The 20793-nt window shown below is 39.1% G+C and overlaps 1 protein-coding gene across 3 annotated transcripts in view; it reads right to left on the bottom strand.

Moving 5' to 3' along the window:
• EYS (eyes shut homolog) overlaps nt 1-20793 on the bottom strand; it is a 1026188-nt gene that overhangs the window by 891347 nt on the left and 114048 nt on the right. For all 3 annotated transcript variants that reach the window (XM_067468024.1, XM_060752827.2, XM_067468032.1), the window contains exon 3: nt 16185-16298. In XM_067468024.1, the coding sequence (XP_067324125.1) occupies nt 16185-16298 (114 nt within the window). The remainder of the gene's footprint in view (nt 1-16184; nt 16299-20793) is intronic.

The following is a 20793-nucleotide window of genomic DNA, read 5'->3' as shown; positions in this document are numbered from 1 at the left end:
TATCTAGACAGTATTTCTAAGTGATTAAATAATGGATTTTATTCTGACAATCTCAAATTCAGTCACTCTTGTGGAAATATTTTCTGCCTTAGGTGTGTGGTGCTAGAAGGACTCATTCTGTAGAATACCTCACCACTACAAACAAAGCTATGGTGCACAAATGTTTGACTCTTTAGCTTCACTATACGGAGAGTTATCAGATACTAGATGTCACCTCCTTTCATGAAAATTTCTTCAAGTCCTCCATGCACTTGCTTGCACAGATAATATCCCTGGCAGGTGAAATAGCATAAGGTCTATATGTTCTCTTGTCCACCATTAAGAGTTATTTAGATAGTGGGAGATGAGGAATGGAGAGATTAATCAATCAATCTTCACCATTTTCTTCTCAAAGAAGCATTTTCTATGCAGGAAACAACATTTACTATTCAGAATAATATTATCGGAAAATATTTTCTTTGCCAAAAGTCTTTTCCTGCAGCATCCTTCAGCAAAATGCTGCTCTCTATGGAAACTAACCACTTGCAAATTTTGTGCACATAAGGTCCTCCATTACAGCATTTTCTTCATGGGAAGTGTATACTTTTTCCTTAACAAAAGTATTTTTCTGCATAGATGAAATATTGTCTGAACCAAGTATGTTGTTTTCTGCACAAATCAGCCACCTGAGAATATTGTACAGAATACATTTCAAATAACAAAGATTATCATTAGTGCATGTCTCTTGAGAAACAAAAACATTTGAGGGATATTCTTTCCACTCTTGACCAATAAGCAATTGGGCATGTTATAAAATAATCTTCTCTGTTCTAGCATGAGTAGATTCAGTGACTGAATGTTGGTGTCACATTTTGGCAAAGTAATGGATTCTGATCTGCAGTCATTGGCAGTGAACCAAGTCTAAAGCACTTTGGGGCTCAACTGGGTTTGAGCAATCTGACCAATGTGGAGTGGCTTGGGAGAAGTTACCTGTGTTGGAACATACCAGTGGTTTCAAACCTATGCCAGAGGAGGCACACAAAACTCTCTCTGTGGATATGCATGTCATTGCTCCAGCACAGACCTAGGTATTCCCCAAAGAGGGCAGTGCTCAGCCATCACTAGCCATACCCCCTTTCATGATGTGGCTCCCCAGGAAAAGTTGTTCTCAGAGCCTCCCTCCCCTCCAGATGCTTCATCACCCAGCTGCCTTTCAAAAAGCAGGTCTGGGGAAAATCAGGGCTTGAAACTTTGAGGACTTTCATTTTCCTTTCTCAAAGAGTGTATCTACACTATAGAATTAATGCAGTTTGATACTGTTTTAACTGCACTTTAATCATTGGAATTGTAGTTGGGTGAGACACTCTGAAGTTTTCAGTTGCAGCTTGGGCACTCTGTTTCTAAAAGGTTTGCCATCACTGAAATATGGCCTCTTGAAATATAGCTTAAGGAGTGCACAGAACCTCTTCCAAATGTTTAGTCACCTACTAGGTGGGAATGCAGGCTTTTCATGAGAAGAACAGTTTTGGCATTTTATCATGCTGAATCTGGAATAGCTATGGGAATGTCTAGCATCTAGATAGAGCATGCACTGAGAGATCTGGAATGGTTTACATAGTTGGGCCACTTTTTTGCACATGGTCTCATTCATTTTAGAGTGGTGAGTGCTCTACAGGACTGATGGCATTCATTATCAGAAGAAGGAAATTGGATCTGCCTGAGAGACTTGCAACAGGGGATGAGTGGGCCAGAGAAATGTGGAGCCAACTGAAAATCTTTGAAGATGAGCTGCCAGGTTTTAAAATGGCATCATACCATAATACTCAGTTTCCTCTTTTTCAGCATTAGAGAATTGAGCTTTGTCATAATAACAAAGACCCAAAGCATGGTAATTTTATGGGATGTCAGCCTGCTTCATGAACATTAGCTATGTTTGTAAAATGTTTCAAAAATATTGCATTTAAATATAAAAGTATGTGTAACAATTGTCCATTTTTAAATTAAATTACAGTTAATTTTTTTTTTCCAGATCAGAATGCTTGCCAGGGTTGCTTGGAGATTTTAGGAGTTGTAGTCTAAAGAGGAACTTTCCTTGAGTCTGCTTTCGATCCAGTTCACACAGATAAATTGAAGAACCAGAAGCACGAGCCATTTTCAGTTTTATTTTCCCTTCCTTTGGCAGTGATCAACATGGGAGTTACTGATCATTCTCTTCTTCTTACTCACCTTCTCTGTAATATATGGGCTGGCTGCTAGAGATAAATTCCAAACTCTGTACCACCAGACTGTGTTCAAGCCATGTGATCAGAATTATTGTGCTTGTTTTTCTCTTTTTGTTCTAGAAACCAGGTTATAAATATGCACTTCATACCGCAGGCACATCGTGAGGTTCAAATAAAACAACCCTTTCAGCTTTTTTTCAGTGTTTCTCCATGAAAAAGCGAGAGGGAAAGAGATAACAAAAACATGGTAAAGTGGAGAGAGAAACCTACAAGAAGCAAGAGGATTTATTATTATTATTCCACGAACAAAATGATGAATGTGTCTGACCTTATTAAGTTTATTAAATCCTTTCCCATACCTTTGTAAAAGAAAATAGTTTTTATGCTTGACTACCTCGGATCTGCATCCATTCACAAGCTAAAGCACCAGACTGGAAACACATCAGCTAATACTCCATTATGCGGCATTTCTTTGTTTTTATAAACAAATTCAGGAAAAGTGGCTCTAGCTGACAATTTCAACACGGCTGACATAATTGGAAAGTTTCTTTAACTAGATTGAACATTGGCTTTCAGCCAGCATTGCTTTGTAAAGTGACAGGCTTCTACTGTAAAACACATCTAATTTTAAATGTAGCAGGTATGATCCAACCAAAGTTAAAACATTATAAAGGCTGTTGTCTTATAACTGCTTAATTGGGATTAAGCTCCACTGAAGTCAGTTGGAGCTACTTCTCGGCAAATATGCTCAATGTGATCCCATTGAAGTCAGTGGGAGTTTGAAGCAGTTCACTTGGTCTGCATTACATAGTGTATTTTAAAACTGGGAAAAGGAATTAAATAGCCACTTTCTATTTAATTGAAAACATGCATATGATGATATATGGGTCATATGATTGCAATGTCCATATGTGTGAATGCAGCTTTACTGTGTACACAATGTAGGGATAATAGAAAATGTCCAGATTTGAATATGCCTTAGCACAAAACATGCTACCTACAAACCATTCTAATATTAATATAGGCAATAAACCATGATATGGAGAAGAGTAGTCACCCGAATTGCAATAAACCACTGTCCTCTCCCAATTTTGGCATGTACTTGCACTGGAAGAGGATTTATACAATCAGCCTTTTGTATCCATACATTCTACATCCATGGCTTTAACTTGAAAATCCCCCTCTCAAAATATTCCCCCTCAAAAAGAACCCCCAAAACGAAACCTTTATTTCTCTCTCTCTCTCTCTCTCTCTCTCTGTGTGTGTGTATCAAACACTATTTTTCTATGCCACTGTATATAATGGGACCTGAGCATCCATAGATTTTGGTATCCATGGTGGTCCTGGAATCAAATCTCAGTGGATACCAAGAGTCTACTGTATAAGGATAATGGTGATAATATGACAGCACTAATCCAGTCTGCATTTGTGTGAATTTCAGCTAAAACTATGCTGAGAACGTTCGTTTCACTTTTCCCCATTTTTTCCTACCTTACTGAGATTGCATCACAAACCTATATTGATGAAATGTTTAATTGACAGAGAATTGTGTATTCTTATTTGTAGTAAACACAACTCCAGAGTTTTGCAACCTGTCTACTTCCATCTTCTGGTTGTAAAAAAAGTCATGGAGAAGATATCTCATGATGTTTCTCCTGGGCTTTAATTCACATATGGAAAGCCAAGTGCCTAATATCATTGAAAAGGGAGATATATAAATATAAAATTTTGGAGTTTAGGGAGGGACATTCATAATTCTCATCCAGAGGGCTCCAGTATCATAAAGCAAACTGAAAAACCCAGGATTCCATAGGATGTTGCTAGGGCAGCTAAAACAGAATAATAATGCTATAATTATGTAGTGTGACAGGGCTCTCAAGGAACAGGTGGAGGAATAGCATATATATCAGCTATGAATTAAACTCAATTTTAAGAAAGAAACATGCAAATACTTTTTTTCCCCAGCATGTCAATTTGCTTCCAGTTTAGGGTGTGTGGGGAACAAAGAATCCATATTATAATAACCTATATATTGGTTCAAAGACTGCGGGAATCAATCAAAAGATGATTTCCATAGACAGTTCATTGACTTTTAAAATGACCTAGTAACAAATGTGTGCATAAACGTTTCCCATTTCAATTGCTTTTCTGTCACAATACTATAATCAAGTCTTAAAACCAATCAGGGTATACTTGCAATAAAGTACTGCAATTGCAGCCTCACAAATCCTAGCATTTGAAATAACCTAGAATAAGAGTTGGGGACACTGCTTGTGAGAAAGCTCTTATTTATGCACAAATCTCTTGGCAATCAGAGAGTAGGAGGTGCAGCTAAAATAAATCACTGTGTGGCAAAATTAGTTTGATGTAGAATTTCATCTTGTTGTGATTCTGGTAATATATATTCTGCTGGAATTACATTGAGCTGTAATTTACTTCCCTTTTCCATTTCCTTTGTTTTGCCACTATGGTGTAAGTATAAATGAGAAAGCAAGCACAACATTATGTTTATGATCTTTCTTGTGGGACTCTACATGGTTTTTTAAAAGGTCTCTGCAAATTCTAACATTTAGAACAAAGGTAATTATTTAAATGTATAACCCTCTCTGTATTTGAATGATGGAAGTTGCTGAGAGCCTTTCCAAGAAAAAAACGTTAAAATGTAAATATATAATTGAAATACCTACTATCCATTGTCATCAATATACAGGCACTGTAATTGCAATTCCATTGCAATTCCATTTTTTGCAACAAATTGCTCTAAAGTGTACGTAATGACAAGGACAACCTTATCAAATGTAGATCTAGGCAATCTGTGACTCTCTACATATTATGTACTACTAATACATTCTATTCTACTTTTTCTGGTAATATTTGCCTTTTTTACCATTGGTTCTATCATGTAAAAGTTGGAATAGGTACCTAGGAAGCTGTGCTGGGCTTGTCTACACTAACCAGAATTCTATGATTGGTGAGAAATGGTGGCAACAACATAAAGCATCATCTGACAGCCAACGCAGGGCCAGTATTGTCCCAGCCTATATGGACATCAGGCCTAGATTTAACATGAACATGCTGGATCTGAGGTGATTCCAGATCAGATTTATACCAGAGTAATCTGTCTGGCATAAAACACAGCCCTAGAGTGAGGATGGATCTGTACTGTAGAATTACTGCAATTCAACATCACTTCAACTATCATGGCTCAGTTTTATGGAATTATGGAAATTATAGTTTTTAAAGACTTTTAGACTTATCTGCCAAATAATGGTGGTGACTCACCAAACTATGCCACCCATGATTCCATAGGATTGAACCATGGCAGTTAAAATGATATCAAACTACAGTAATTCTACAGCAAGTCTACAGTGATTCAGGGTAATTCTATAGTGTAGATGTAATCTGAATCAGATCATTAGTCCACTTAGACCAGTTTTGTCCACTTGGACTGTGAGTTGAGACATACTCAGACATACTCAGAGCATTCAGGTAATTCAAAAATGTAGAGGAAAACCTTTTAAAAAGAGAATAATAAAATATACATACTGTACTTGTTATTATTAAATATATTTGACCATATTAAAAGTTAAGGTTTGGTAGGGCTAGATATATTTGTATTTTTTTCTCTTTTGTAGGAGTCCTTGCCTGTTAATGTGGAAGACCAACTAAAATGCAATGAGATAAAAAGTGATAGATAGGTGACACAGTTCACCACTAAGGGTGCTGCTCTAAATGTATCTTTATGGGAAGCCTGCTTTCTAGGCATGTGCATGTATCAAAAATCATTGCAAGTTACATGTTCTTCGGATGTTTCGGACTTACAATGTGTATTCTGATGCACACAAACAGCACACTCCATAAGGAACTTTGGCAAAGCCAAGATAACATAAAGTGCTTTCACTTTGGACCATCAGCATAAGGAAGGTACTGTGGGGGTCAGCCAGCCAGCTATTTAGAGTCACTAATACAGGCAATTATTGAATCTGCAAAGAGGATAAAGTAAGTAAGTAATAGTATAGATGTGAGCTAAGTTAAAGTTTTGTAGCTGTGTGACATAAAGACAGATGGATTTCAAGGGGATTGTCATAGTTGCTTTTTGGGAGATTGTTTTGGTCTAAACCTTTAAAAATCCCCAAAAATCTGTAGATGTGTTAATCTTTCTGAAACTTCTGGAGATGGATACCCTGGTTATCTAGTGAATTGCATATAAAATTAAAGTAGATAGCTCTTGTAGTTTTTTCAAAATATATTGTTTATAAAAACTTTGAAAATTCACCAAAAATCCGTGGATAAGTGAAATGTTATGAAACTTGATGGACAAAGAGTGGTAAATGTGTTCTAACATTATAGCTAATGTCACCCTAATAGCTTTGAAAACAAGGGAGATGTTTCCCCCCTGACAGTGATGTTTTCCTTATTGTGCCATCACAATTGCCATAAACAAATTACAAAATTTCATTAGTCTCATTAGAGTTCTGAAATTTTCACCTCCAAAACATTAGAAACACTTTAGAAATGAAATGCCAGCACCCCCTAGTCTTGTAAATACTTTAAAAACCATTTTTTATGGCTTGCACATGCCTACTGCTTACAGTGGATAAAAAAGCAAGAACAGTTTCTCTATTTTTATAAACAATTTAGTGCACTTATCAGCTGACAAAGGTGATTTAAAATAATCATTGTCACAAGATGGAGTTCAATGGTTGAACCACTTAAACCTTGTTTCATTTATGCAAAAGACATTTGGTTGCATTAATTCAAGTTTGAATGAAAAATAGCACACTTTTGTATGCTGGGGATTTTGTTCTAACATTTCTTCCCTGTAAAGTTATAATGAAATGTGACACAAGCTTCCATGCTGTGCTATAACTTTTCTACAATGGTGTTAATCATTGCCTAAGGTAACACAGTTAATTCACTTATTATTTTAAAAGGTGAAATGCAACCTCTATGAAATCCAACATGTAATGGAAATGTGCAATATATAAGGAAATTCAAGCAGTGATGTAACAATACAGCATTTAGGGAGTGCACCAGGCTAGAATAGATGAATTAATCTCAAGCCCCTTCCACACTGCCCTATATTTCAAGATCTGATTCCAGAGTATCTGAATTAAACTGATAAACAGATATTCTAGGATCAGATCTTGGAATATAGAGGCAGTGTGGAAGGGGGCCCAAAGAGCCAAGCTAGACAAACGGTTGATAACTACTGTTTCTTTTTTAAAATTTTATTTACATATGTTAACAGCTTATAATATAAACAGAACATGAAACAATGAATGTTTTACAAACACATAACCTCACCACCAAGGCCTGAACAAGTATCATTTCCTTTGCCATATATTTATTTATTTATTTTCCTATTCTAGAGATATCACAAAAGATCTGACTTGCACTGGAAATCTAGAATAGATAGTAAGGACCTTTAAACCATTCTCCCATCTTGGTCCCAAGCTAGATCAGAGATCCTTAGCTGAAGCTTTCATTAACAAAACAAAAAAAAACATTCTTTTTGCAACATGTCACATATAAAGAAATGGAGATGCAGCCCCTAGCCTGTGTTGGGACTTCAGTGAGGAATAAAGGGCTCTTCTAAACATGGCTCACACTGACCATGAAGTTACTTCTGCGTGTCATAATAAAATCCAAGGACTACCAGTCCCAATCATGGAATAAACTAGAATAACTCAGTTTAGCCTTGTTTTAAGGAAAGTTGGAGAATGCACCTGAATTTCAGGGCAGTTTGGGCACTGTATGGACAGCCATTGGGTCCAATGTAAACTGGTCTATTGTCCAAATGGCCTGACATCTATATCCTCTTTGCCAAGCACAAGGAAAGGGAGACAGATCAGGCTGGGCACTCACAGATCTCTGGATGCCCTTCTAAACTTACCTAAAACCCAGGAGGAAGTAGGTTAAACTAACCCATTCTCCACCCCCTCCCACAACCCTGGGGCTTTCAAGCATCGTGATGACGGTGCAGAGTGGCCTGTATTGTCTGCAGTTCATTTTGGGGGAGAAATGGGGGCTGGGAGTGAAGTGAGTGGGTGCCTTCCCACTCCTTCAAGCTCCAGGAGCCTGAAGAACCAGGATGCCTGTGGGGATTGACCCCCTGGATCACAGAAAGCAGTCCCGGGAATCAATCCCCACAGGGCCCACAGCTGGAAAGATCTGGACCTTAGATTAAGGTCCAGATCTTTCCAGGTGTTTAATTAATGCAGAGTAAAAGATTACTGCAGATGCAGACTGTAGCCAGGAAATCAGAAGACGCTTACTTCTTGGGAGGAGAGCAATGTCCAGTCTCGATAAAATAGTGAAGAGTAGAGACATCAAACTGGCAACAAAGATCCGCCTAGTCAAAGCCATGGTATTCCCTGTAGTCACCTACGGATGTGAGAGCTGGACCTTAGGGAAGGCTGAGCAAAGGAAGATCGATGCTTTTGAGCTGTGGTGTTGGAGGAAAGTGCTGAGAGTGCCTTGGACGGCGAGAAGATCCAACCAGTCCATCCTCCAGGAAATAAAGCCCGACTGCTCACTGGAGGGAAAGATACTAGAGACAAAGTTGAAGTACTTTGGCCACATCATGAGGAGACAGGAAAGCCTAGAGAAGACAATTATGCTGGGGAAAGTGGAAGGCAAAAGGAAGAGGGGCCGACCAAGGGCAAGATGGATGGATGGCATCCTTGAAGTGACTGGACTGACCTTGAGGGAGCTGGGGGTGGTAACGGCCGACAGGGAGCTCTGGCGTAGGCTGGTCCATGAGGTCACGAAGAGTCGGAGACGACTGAACGAATGAACAACAACAAACTAGGAAAACACATTTTTTTCTGCATTAATTCAGTTTTACCTGAGTCATTGTTTGGATGCCACAGGTAAAAATTACACAGGACCTACATTTAGGGCCTTTTTGGGAGGACTCTTGGAGTGCTTCTAGCTGTCACAGTGTGAACAGAGAGAAGGAGGGGAATCACTAAAGTAAGATGATGGTCCACAGATTTAGGTATCCATGGGATGTACATCTTTGTTGTGAAACCAAACTCTAACAGAACCAACCATCTGAAAAAGATATCCCAGTATGTTTTTTTGGTTATGACACCTTCAAGTACAGATGTGTATGCATGTTACAGCTGTTTCATTAATAAAGCATAATATGTATACATCACGGAGCAAACACCTTACAAAATTTTCATGTTGGACTGAGTGTAATCAAGTATTTAGAAATCAACATGTATACATGAACTCTATATGTAAACTTGTGTGTGTGTGTGTGTGTACGTGTGTGTCTTATATATACGGTCTTACACACAGGAATTGTGGTTCTTAATATTTGCAAATAAATCCTTCACCAAATAAGATTCAGAGGTTAAATTTAGTACATGTTGGCTTAAAAAAAAACAGAGAGGATATTGAGAATATTTCTCATGCCGACAGGTGAACCTGTTAGCTTTCAAACCTTTTCTCTTGCCTTGTAAATGTAAACTGTCACAAGTGAGAGCAGAAAGCAAATTCTCTTACTCTTAAACAACTACTTTAATCGGTTGGGGAAAGTATTGGATTGGCAGTCTGCAAATCAGTTATTGAATGTTACAGAAGCTTGAGGCAAAGCACAAACAGCAGATCAATTTTCCTCATGCTTCAGTATGAAAAAGCCAAACGAGCAATTCAACTGAACATCCTTGCTGTCCCTCATCACAAGTGAGCACAAAGCTTACACAGAAAGCTTAATGTGTTGACAAAATGTACAACTGACTTCAGAAGAAGTTGGGCTTCAATTTAGGTCAGAAAGTAAATCTCAGGGAATTCTTTTGAGAACTTTAGTAGTAAGAAAGTTTGGCTTCTGCCCCTTTTTGTTACAAATCATTATTTTTTGCTAAATGAAGCTATTTTCCTTACTACATTTTAAAATAATTTCAAGGAATTGTTTAGTAACTACACCTTTAAATCATTCTCAAGACGCACAAATTTCTGTGCTATTCCTGCCACAATTATCTAATATTATATAGTACTAACAATGAATTTGCATCCTGGTAAAGTTAGTAGATGAAAAAATAATATTCCACTACTGAATTTTAAATTGATTCACAGTTGTAGAATATTTGTGTATTTTATGGGATACTGTCACTAACAATGAACATACATTACTTAGTAATTTTTCCAGCTCAGGTTTCAAATATATTGTTGTAAACTCCAGGGCGGTAGCCAGAAAAAAAAATCGGGAAGGATTGAAAAATTTTTTTGGGGGGGGGGAGTTGAAATTTGGGGGGGGTGAAAATTTCAGGGAGGGGGGTTGAAACCTGCCTCTTAGCTCACGCTGAAGCAAAGAGCACAGCGGGGGCAGAGCAGTCTTCAATAGCTTGCAGCTCCGCCCCTGTCAACCACCTCCACCAAGTCTGGTCTCCTTCATGAGGGCCTTCAAATCTAACCCCCCCCCCCCAACTTGGTTGCTTCACTACATTGGCTATTGCTGCAAGTAATGACAGTGTGAATAAACTGTCGATATTTGCTTGAGATAGTGCTTGCAGTTCTGGAGGGACTCTTAATTTTTTGTGTCTCATAGACTTAGCATGGGGATTTGGTTAACAAGTTAAAATTCATGAGTAAACCAGGTTTATTTTTTGTAACCTGAAAAATTTTGGGGGAGGGGTTGAACCCCTAACCCCCCCCCCCTTGCTACAGGCCTGGTAAACTCCTCCACCCCTTCTGCATAGAAACTGATATATGTTTATGCTTTTTAAAGTAGGCACATATAAGGTGCATTTTTCAAATTTTGTTTTGCAAATTCCATCACAAGCTTGAGCATGTAACCATTTTTGACTGGAAATTACCATCTCACCAAACAACAATACAGTAGATACTGAATGCAATACCTACAATAAGGCAGCAAGCATCTAAATGGGGTTTCCACCCAGTTTTGAGAAAAAATGTTCATCATAATCTGTTCACTTGGATAGAGGGACTCCAGCTACACCTACCTATTAATACTTATAAGCATTCTTAAAAGAAAATCTCATATGATGCCAATGGTTTGTTTCCAATTTTCCCTTTTCCAGCTGGCTGGTAGGGAGATCTGTACAAGTGAGGTCTCTTCAACAGAAGAGTGCCTGAAGGAAATTACCAAGGAAACATTTTATCTTCATGAGTGCCTTACAATGTGACAAGAAGCAGCCAATGAGTGCTGAAAGAACAGTAGGCAAAAGCGAGGTATTCCTGGTCATTCGAGGCATATCAAAGAACAACTCTAGAATAAACCCACCAAAAGACCCATATGAGACAAAAGAAGGTTGAACCAACTTTTAAAAAGTATGCAATACCTGTCATACCCAGGACTGCTTCATCCAGCAGTGTCCCAGCATCATTCCTCTGTGGAAACTGCGATGATGGGAAACATACCCCCGGGGAAGTGCAATTTTCCATATTTTCATGTCAACAAATTTCTCATTCATCCCTAATTTTGAAATGCTTATTTAATTCAAGAACCATATTGGAATATTTCAGAAGCACAAAGGTTTCTTTAAAGCAGAATAATATGATAGCAGTTAGAGATCAAGTCAATTCATATCAGAATGTACAACAACTTAATTCCTCAATCATCTCAGCTAGCTACCTTAACTGAAACCTTGTTCACGTTCTTTATGAAAGTGATATACAGTACTGGGGGCTTTTATAACTAAAAAAGAAGGCAAATGGACAAGACATTACAGCTTTTTCACACCAATTATATTATATCACTGGCATTATATTAAATTTGATCTAACAAAAGCAAATATAGATAGCTGAGGCTCATTTCCCACTTTACTTGGAAACAAACCTGGATTTTAAGCTGAGTATCTGGTGAACAGAGAGCAGTAACTAATCACAGCTTCTTGAATAAAGTATCTACATACAGTATTGCATGCATTTATAGCATTCATGCATAGCATTTATATTGTTTGACTTATACTTAAAGGCCTAGGGTTTGGAAAATTACTTTTGTGGAGAATGAATATTAGGCTATGTTGAAACTGAACAGAGGTAGGATGATGTTACAGGATCCAGAGGAACATCCTACCATTGCTGTATTATTATATTTTTCTGCACAAGAATAGTGCAGTGAGGGAAAACACAATTTTGTTGACAAACTTTTTTTTCACTAAATAATCTTGAAGTGTGAAACATCATGGAAAAGCAAAAGTAATTAGACAGCAGAGGTGTCTGAAACACCAAAAAAAATTTCGTTTCTCATTACAAAATTCAGGTGGCCCCCATTTTGTTTTGCAAATGTTTATAAACAATTGTTAAAGGGCCTGTTTTATTTCTAATATGAAGTTCTGAAAAATTTATATTATTTTATTTCATTATTCTACCCATTTGTACCAATGGAAAAACTTCCAGGGCTCCTTTCTCCATCAACTTTAGGGCTATCAGAAAGAAACCTACTACAATTGTAGCACACATTGTAAGCCCCCAAAGAATCAGTTCCCAGCAGTTTTGGAGTCAGGGAAGGGTTTATAAATTATTTGTGAGGGGCGATTGCTTTAGCTAAAGCAACATCAGATTAATGCCAAGTTCCCAACACCAAGGTCTGCCTAGCTCATAATTAGGCTATGGAATATGCTTCTGTTTGTTCATGGATTCAAGTGCCTAGCTTCATGAATTTCCTTGGATGTTTTGTTCCTGTCTTACTTATTTATTTATTTGCAATATTTGTATACCACCCTTCTCAATCCTGAAGGGGACTCAGGGCGGTTCACAGCATGTCAATGACTTAAATCAAGAAATAATTTTCCAAGATCTACAGAGACACTCACTGGAATACCTCAGCAAGCGAGAGTCCAAAAGTGGCAGGCTCAAACCCAGAACCTCAATCAATGGCTGATACCAAATGAGAGACTCCCCCCTGGGCACACAGAAAACTGGGTGACTTGGAAGGCGCTGAACAGACTGCGCTCTGGCACCACGAGATGCAGAGCCAATCTTAAGAAATGGGGCTACAAAGTGGAATCCACGACATGTGAGTGAGGACAAGAGCAAACCACAGACCACCTGCTGCAATGCAACCTGAGCCCTACCACATGCACAATGGAGGACCTTCTTATAGTAACACCAGAGGCACTCCAAATGGTCAAAGGACATTTAATCAACTACCAAGCTTGCACACTTTGTGTCCTGTTTGTTTGTTTTGTTAAAAATGTAATACAACTGTCTGGTTGCTCCTGACACGACAAATAAATAAATAAATAAATAAATAAATAAAACAGTGCTGGCAACAATTCAATGCCATCAATAAAACTGTATAAGACATTAAAATTGAACCTCCCCTCATAAAAAAATTAATAATTATTAAACACATTACATAAAATAGCATCCCCTATCACACAGAGACATAGAAGTTGTCATAAACAGTCCTGGGTCATTGCACTTTCAACCTTCATTTTAACTTTAAATATTCCTATGGTGGGCCGGATGCTTGGTTCCACGGCCAGGTCTTCAGCTGTCTCCAAAAGGTCAGGAGGGATGGGGCCAATCTGAATTCACTCGAGAGGGAGCTCCACGGCCGTGGGGACACCACTGAGAGCACTGTCCCTCGTCCCCACCAGCTGCACCTGTAAAGCCAGTGGGGCCGAGAGCAGGACCTTCCCGGAAGATCTTAATCTATGAACTGGTTGATAGAGGGAGATAAGTTCGGACAGGTAAGTCTTCCTTAATGTCAACTGGATTACTTTTTACTGTGGATTACTTTTTACTGCTTTGGCTACATATATTCCTAAATAAACTGCTTGCTCATTTTACTCAGCTGGTGTGGTATTTAAAGTCAGACATGATTCTTCTCTGGAGTACAACAAATTTGGCAAAGGAAAGGAATGTCACAATTTATAAATAAGTGGCATATATAAAATGGTAAATCAATGAGGCCTCTAGGCCTGTCCCAACTGTAGAGTCATTCCTGTAGGCCTCAGACACTCTGTAGAGTTACGTGACTAAACCAGTGACTCATGATGGAGAGTAAAAAGAAGTTGGCACCTTCATTTTGTGCTCTGTGTAGGTTAGGCTGTTGATGCTGTAAGAGAGTGAATGGAGGACAGAGGAGATGTAATAGAGAGAGTTTACTGTGTCTATAGCTGTGTGTATATATCTTCTTAAGCAGCTGTAGATAAAAGCTTTCCTGCATTCTAGCAGTGAAAAATCAACTCTGTGTGGAATGGACTTTTTCTTACACAGTGAAATTTCTTACATCGCTCAGGGGAATCTGGGACTTAGCTAGCTTGTGGCTTGGGGATACTTTCAAGTACTCTGCTGAGGTAGAGGAAAATACTTGGCAAGGAACAGGTTGGTTGGTAGACTAGAATTAAAATAGAATTAAAATAGGAAAGAAAATAAAACAGTTTGTAGAATTAATTAATTTTAAATTAAAGAAATCCAAAGGAAAAAATGAAAAAACAAAAAACAAAACCCAAATGAATTCTAAACAGAACCCCACCCCTCTCACACACATGTGAAGAAAAATTATCCTAAAAAGGATTCTAAGCTGTGACGGAATTAAACTAGCTGCTGCTAAAATGATCCTAAAAGGCATCCTAAGCTGCTGGATAAGCTAAAAACAAAAAGCTACAGCATAGCACATGCAAAGGCATTCAAGAATAGACACATTGAGCTCCTGTGCTACCCTTGATCCCCCTCCCAGCTTGCCCAATGGCGACGGAAACAATGTGGCTCCTGCATTTAAAGACTATCGCCAGGGCTCCCCTCCTCTCTTCCCCCCTCCCACAGCCCTGATTGTTGTTCATTCGTTCAGTCGTTTCCGACTCTACGTGACCTCATGGACCAGTCCATGCCAGAGCTCTCTGTCGGCTGTCACCTCCTCCATCTCCTTCAGAGTCAAGCCAGTCACTTCCAGGATGCCATCCACCCATCTTGCCCTTGGTCGGCCCCTCTTCCTTTTTCCTTCCATTTTCCCCAGCATAATTGTCTTCTCTAAGCTTTCCTGTCTCCTCATGATGTGGCCAAAGTACTTCAACTTTGTCTCTAATATCATTCCCTCCAATGAGCAGTTGGGCTTTATTTCCTGAAGGATGGACTGGTTGGATCTTCTCGCAGTCCAAGGCACTCTCAGAGCTTTCCTCCAGCAACACAGTTCAAAAGCATCTATCTTCCTTCGCTCAGCCCTGATAGCAGAGCACTTTTGTCTGCAGCTCTCAGGAGAGTTCGCTTACACTGAGAAACAAGCTGACTCACGGAGACTTATGAAAATTAATAAACATCTTATGAAAACTTTGTAAATGGGCATTTCTATTCATTTCTGTTGGGGGGGGGGATGAGCAGCTCTGACTCCGTAAATCAGATCATAAGTAAGGATTTACCGAAACACGGCCTACAACCAGCATCTGATTTTTTTCCATGGCCCTATTAGACAGACACGAAACTATACAGAAATATGTAAAGTAATAATGAATTGGAAAAAAAACCCTTTTTTCTTTCTCCTTGTAACCATGAAATTAATCAATATATTATATTTCTGATGTTGTTGATGTTATATGTTTTCGATATGTTTTCAATTTATGGCATTCATAAAATTACTGTTGTGTTTCGGGGTGTTTTGTTTTTGGTGGGATAAGATATTTTTCAGAAGTGAGGGCATAGTCTTACCTTTATTTGAGGCTGAGAGAGTGTAACTTGACCACAGTAACTCTGGGTTTCTCTGACAAGTGAGGATTTAATCCTGATCTCCCATAGTTCAACACTCAAACCACTGCATCACAGAAACTTTATTATAGGGCTCTCTACTTGACTATAAATATAACTTACTATGGAACTGAGTAAGTGTAATACATATTGTAGCTAGCTAGCTACTACAAAATTTATATAATTGCAAAACCTGGAGTGTTGAAAAACTACCATTTTCTCCCATGCTGTATTAAACTGAAGTATGAACATTAAATCAAACATTAAAGGAAACCCATACAGCTATATGTACACTTGGGTGACAATAAATGAATGTCTTACCTGAAGTGTCTTTATTACATTGACATCTGTATGTATTTGGTGAAATATTGCTGCAGTTGCCATTGAGACAAGTACTTGGTTGGCATTGTCCAATTATTTCTGTGCAATTCTTCCCTTAAAGGAAAGGAGAAAAATATGGACATGAAGAGACGTTATCAAATAAAACTGGAATTGCAAGTATGAGTAGAAAAATGATCAGTTCCTCCCTAGCCTGCGTATTGTCTGAATTGGTAGTCCACAAGTATCTTTACATTTGTTCCTATAACATTTTTCTCATTGACAGGTCAAGTTTGTACACACTACACTAATGATATACCTCTAAAATAAATGAAATTATCAAGCTATTTAACATGTGCACAAGAAATACATTTTAACCCCCCCCCAAAATAAATAAATAAATAAATAAATAAACAAAAACAAAACAAGAAAATAACCCAGTGCAAGAGCTAGTAAAGAAGCATCTGTCAGGTGATTGCTCTGGGAAATGCAGACATTGAAATTTTAGCAAAACCAATGCATGTAAACTAGAAGATTGGTTCCATGGTGAACTGAATTGCCATGAATGGAAAGAAATACCCAGCTCCCTTAGAAAAATCCTTCTTTCATGCTGTGTTGGGTCAAGTCCATACAGGTGTGGAAATCTGGATTCATCTTGAGCTGGCTTCTGGCTGTCCAAATGGCATTCCTGTACTTCCAATTAGTATTGCTGGCTATCCTGGATGAAACAGATTTTGCTCTGCTTTTGACAAAGTTAAAGGCTGCTCTAGATTTTGCTCTGACGTATCACATATTTTCAAAGCAGTATGGACAACTCGATCAGGTTCAATTTGGACAAGTATGCTGTCCGAACTGGACACCAGCATGGTCGCCCTACCACTGCCCTCAGGGAAAGGATGATCCATGCGTATGTTGTCTCTATTACCACCCCCAGATGGACACAGAGTTCTATATGAATTTCAGACTCTTTTCTGACATTAACAGAGGTGTCCACACATCTGGGACAAAGATTGGGAATCTGATTTCAGGCCTGGGCACAGTACCAAGATGGCTTTGGTCACCTTGGTGGATGGCCTCTGCAGGGAACTGGACAGGGGTTGTGTGACCCTGCTGGTTCTCTTGGACATCTCAGTGTCTTTTGTTACCATCAGTCATGGTATCCTTCTGGGAAAACTCTCTGGTATGGGACTTGGGGGCACAGATCTGCTGTGGCTCCGGTCCTTCCTGGAGGGTCGTTCCCAGTTGGTGAAGCTGAGGAACACCTGCTGAGACCCCTGGCCTTTGTCGTGTGGGGTCCCACAAGGTTCTATCTTGTACTCCATGCTATGCAACATCTTCATGAAACTGCTGGGTGAGGTCATCCAGAGTTTTGGAGTGCGGTGCCATCTCTATGCAGATGACACCCAACTCCACTACTCTTTTCCACCAAAATCCAAGGAAGCCCCTCGGATACTGGACCAGTGCCTGGCTGCTGTGACGATCTGGATGAGGATGAACAGGCTGAAGATCAATCCCAACAAGACAGAGATCCTCCAGGTCAGTCATACGTCTGATCGGGGTATTGGGTGGCAACCTGTGCTTGATGGGGTTACACTCCCCTGAAGTCGCAGGTCTGCAGCTTGGGGGGTCCTCCTGGATTCAGTACTGACTCTTGATGCACAGGTGTCGGTGGTGGCTGGGAGAACCTTTGCACAATTAAAACTCATGTACCAGCTGGGTATAAATAAAGTTTATTATTATTTATATTATTTCTTCCTAGTCATATGTGTGCCTTTTGCTGATATCAGAACTGGGTAGCTGCGATGGTCAGAAGCTCACACAGTTCTGTGGCCAGTTGGGAGTAGTGATGGAGACATGGAAAATGAAGCTGGCGAATTGGCACAGGGGACCTCATTAATGTGATGAGGTCCTATGTATGATTGCCTCCAGAGCCACTCTGGCCATTCCAGATTAGCTAAGGATTTACCAACCAATGTTGACTCACCCCACAAACTGTATTGGTGCTCCATCCTATGGAAGCCTTGGATTTGTAATTTCTTGTGGTACCAGAACTCTCTGATACAAAAGGTTAAATTTATTACAAAACTAAACATTCCAGAATCCCATAGCATTGAGCCGTGGCAGTTAATGTGGTATCAAACTGCTATAATTCTGCAGAGTATATACAGCAGTAGCTGGAGAGAAAGAGACTGTTAAGAGCTGACTTGTTTAAATAATGTTCCTTAGAATTCCTGATAGGGTCTTACTGGTTGGTAACTAGAAATACATGAAACATGGTGGGAGCTATTTAAAAAGAAGAACCTACTTATAACAGTGCAACAGAGAAAGAGAAAACAAACAGGAAGGACTTTTGCATCATGGAAAGAGTCCTAAAATCAGATATTGCTTTATGGGGGAAAGGGGGGAAAGAAAAAGTAAAACTATTCTGTTAACTTTTTAAGAGTAAAGAGGGCAAGAAATATGAAATTAATGAATGGGACTTTATTTCTATCCTGCCCTACCTCCCCAGTGGGGACTCAGAATGGCTTACAACATATAGAGAGGAAAACATTCAATGCCATAAAAATACAAAATAACATAAACCAAAAGATAAAACCCAATGTACATTTACACAAGCAACAAAGACAATCAGACAATTTCAAGTCTCTTGCTCTGGGCTCTGGTTGTACCCTGGATGAGTTATTCAAGGCACTAGTTGAATACGTACAGGCAGACAAGACAAAACAGTGGAATGCTATCATATTTTTTTTACCAGGCACCAAAGCAGTAAAGAAGATCCAGATTCTTCTGTTTTAGTATTAAGGACTGCTTGTAATTTTGGAGTGAAAACAGAATGTCTTATCACAGTCAGAATGTGGAATGAGAGATGAACATCTCCACGATAAACTGCTGCAGGAAGCAGATTTAGCACCAGTTCATTGCCTGAATTTGGGCAAACAGTTGAACTTTTGGGGAAAACAAGAATCAGAACGCTAGCTAACAAACAAGAAACTCGGGTGCATGCTGCCCAACATTCAAAACCTTGCTTTAAACAGAACATGCAAACTGGTGAAACTAAGATACAATGCCAACTTTGTGGGAATAACATATAAACAGACTAGTTTATGAACTGTTATGCAAAACAAGTGAGGGCCCAAACCATCTCCAGAGTGAAAACCCCAAGAAAAATAAATGAAAAGTTCTGCAGGAGGACAGAGGTGAATCTGAACACTGGAGGATGTTCTGACCCTGACTTTGGGATTACCAGATCATGATGTGCATGTTGGCACTAATATCTACTCTGCCAAATGGAACCGCACTCAACTGAGGCAGTCACTCAGGAGGACCGAGTTTTTAAAAATAAAGAGATGGCCATTGTGGAGCAGCAAGAAACCTGTGATAGGACAGAGGGAAGAAAGAAAACTTCAGAAGGAAGGTGATGCCAGTATGTTAGCTGGCTCACATGTCAGAGAGTGCCCAGATCCTCTAAGCCAAATGAATGAAAAATTCTGAAGCTCACATCCTGCTAAATGTTGTTTGGATGCCACAAGAGTTGTCCCTCAGAAAGGACATTACCTGTAGCAAAGCAGATTTAAAGTTTATGCAGAAATTCCATCTTCTGAAAGATTATGGCCCCATCTACACTGTCTTATAATGCAATTAGAAAATGCATTATATGGTTAGTATAGACTCACAGAGAGCAGTTCAGTGCAGTTAAACTGTATGACATGAGTATACCCTGCCCATATAATATAGTTTCAAGCTGCATAATATATTATAAATAGGGTCTATGTTACTTAATTGCTAAAACTTATTCCAGATGGAACATTATGATTTTATTTCTTATCCGTCTCTCTTTGTGGAACGAGGTGGATCATATCCTGCCCTACCTAGCACACAAACCTTGCAAAAATTCTATAAACAAATATATTGAAATGAAGTTCTATAAAATATACTTATTAAAACATATTTTGATAAAATACATATTAAATACGCAGGACAGAGATTAAAACACAGGACCCGAGTTTAAAATTTATGCTTAAAACTGGCTGGGTAGATCTGCCAGAAGAGATAGGTCTTCAGATGGATTTTAAATTCTGACCACTCATCTAACTCATTTAGCTGAATTTCAAATAGTTTAACATAGTTTTTGTGTTAATATTATACAAAGGAAGATGTATCACTATATATGGAGCTACACAGGAATTTAAGCCAGCAGGAAAGAAGGAAAAATGCCTGATTAACAGGGGTCACTTTGGAGCATTGTGCTCTGGATAGATAATGGATCAACTATGATAGCTGTTGCATGTGCCAGGCCTAATACTCTGCACTGCCTAGACAGTTCAGTCAGGTCGAGACTTCATTAACTCCACTAGTCCATCATCTTGTCCTCATCTCACTGTTGACACTTTTCAGCAGTTAAGAAACTCCCAACAGGCATGCACAACTTGCAGCCCTCCATGCATTTTGGACTTCAGCTTCGAGAATTCATGGCCATTGGACAAGCTGGCTAAGGCTTTCGGGAGTTGGAGGCCCAAACACCTGGAGGGCCGCAGGTTATGCAGGCCTGCTGTTGTGGTAACATCTACTGAGATCATAACATGGTGCCTTCATGGGTGTATAGGTACCCCTT

Source organism: Anolis sagrei, chromosome 1, assembly GCF_037176765.1.
Source record: "Anolis sagrei isolate rAnoSag1 chromosome 1, rAnoSag1.mat, whole genome shotgun sequence".
NCBI lineage: Eukaryota > Metazoa > Chordata > Lepidosauria > Squamata > Dactyloidae > Anolis > Anolis sagrei.
The sequence above is the reverse complement of the archived record's forward strand: the minus strand, read 5'-3'. Positions and strand labels throughout refer to the sequence as shown.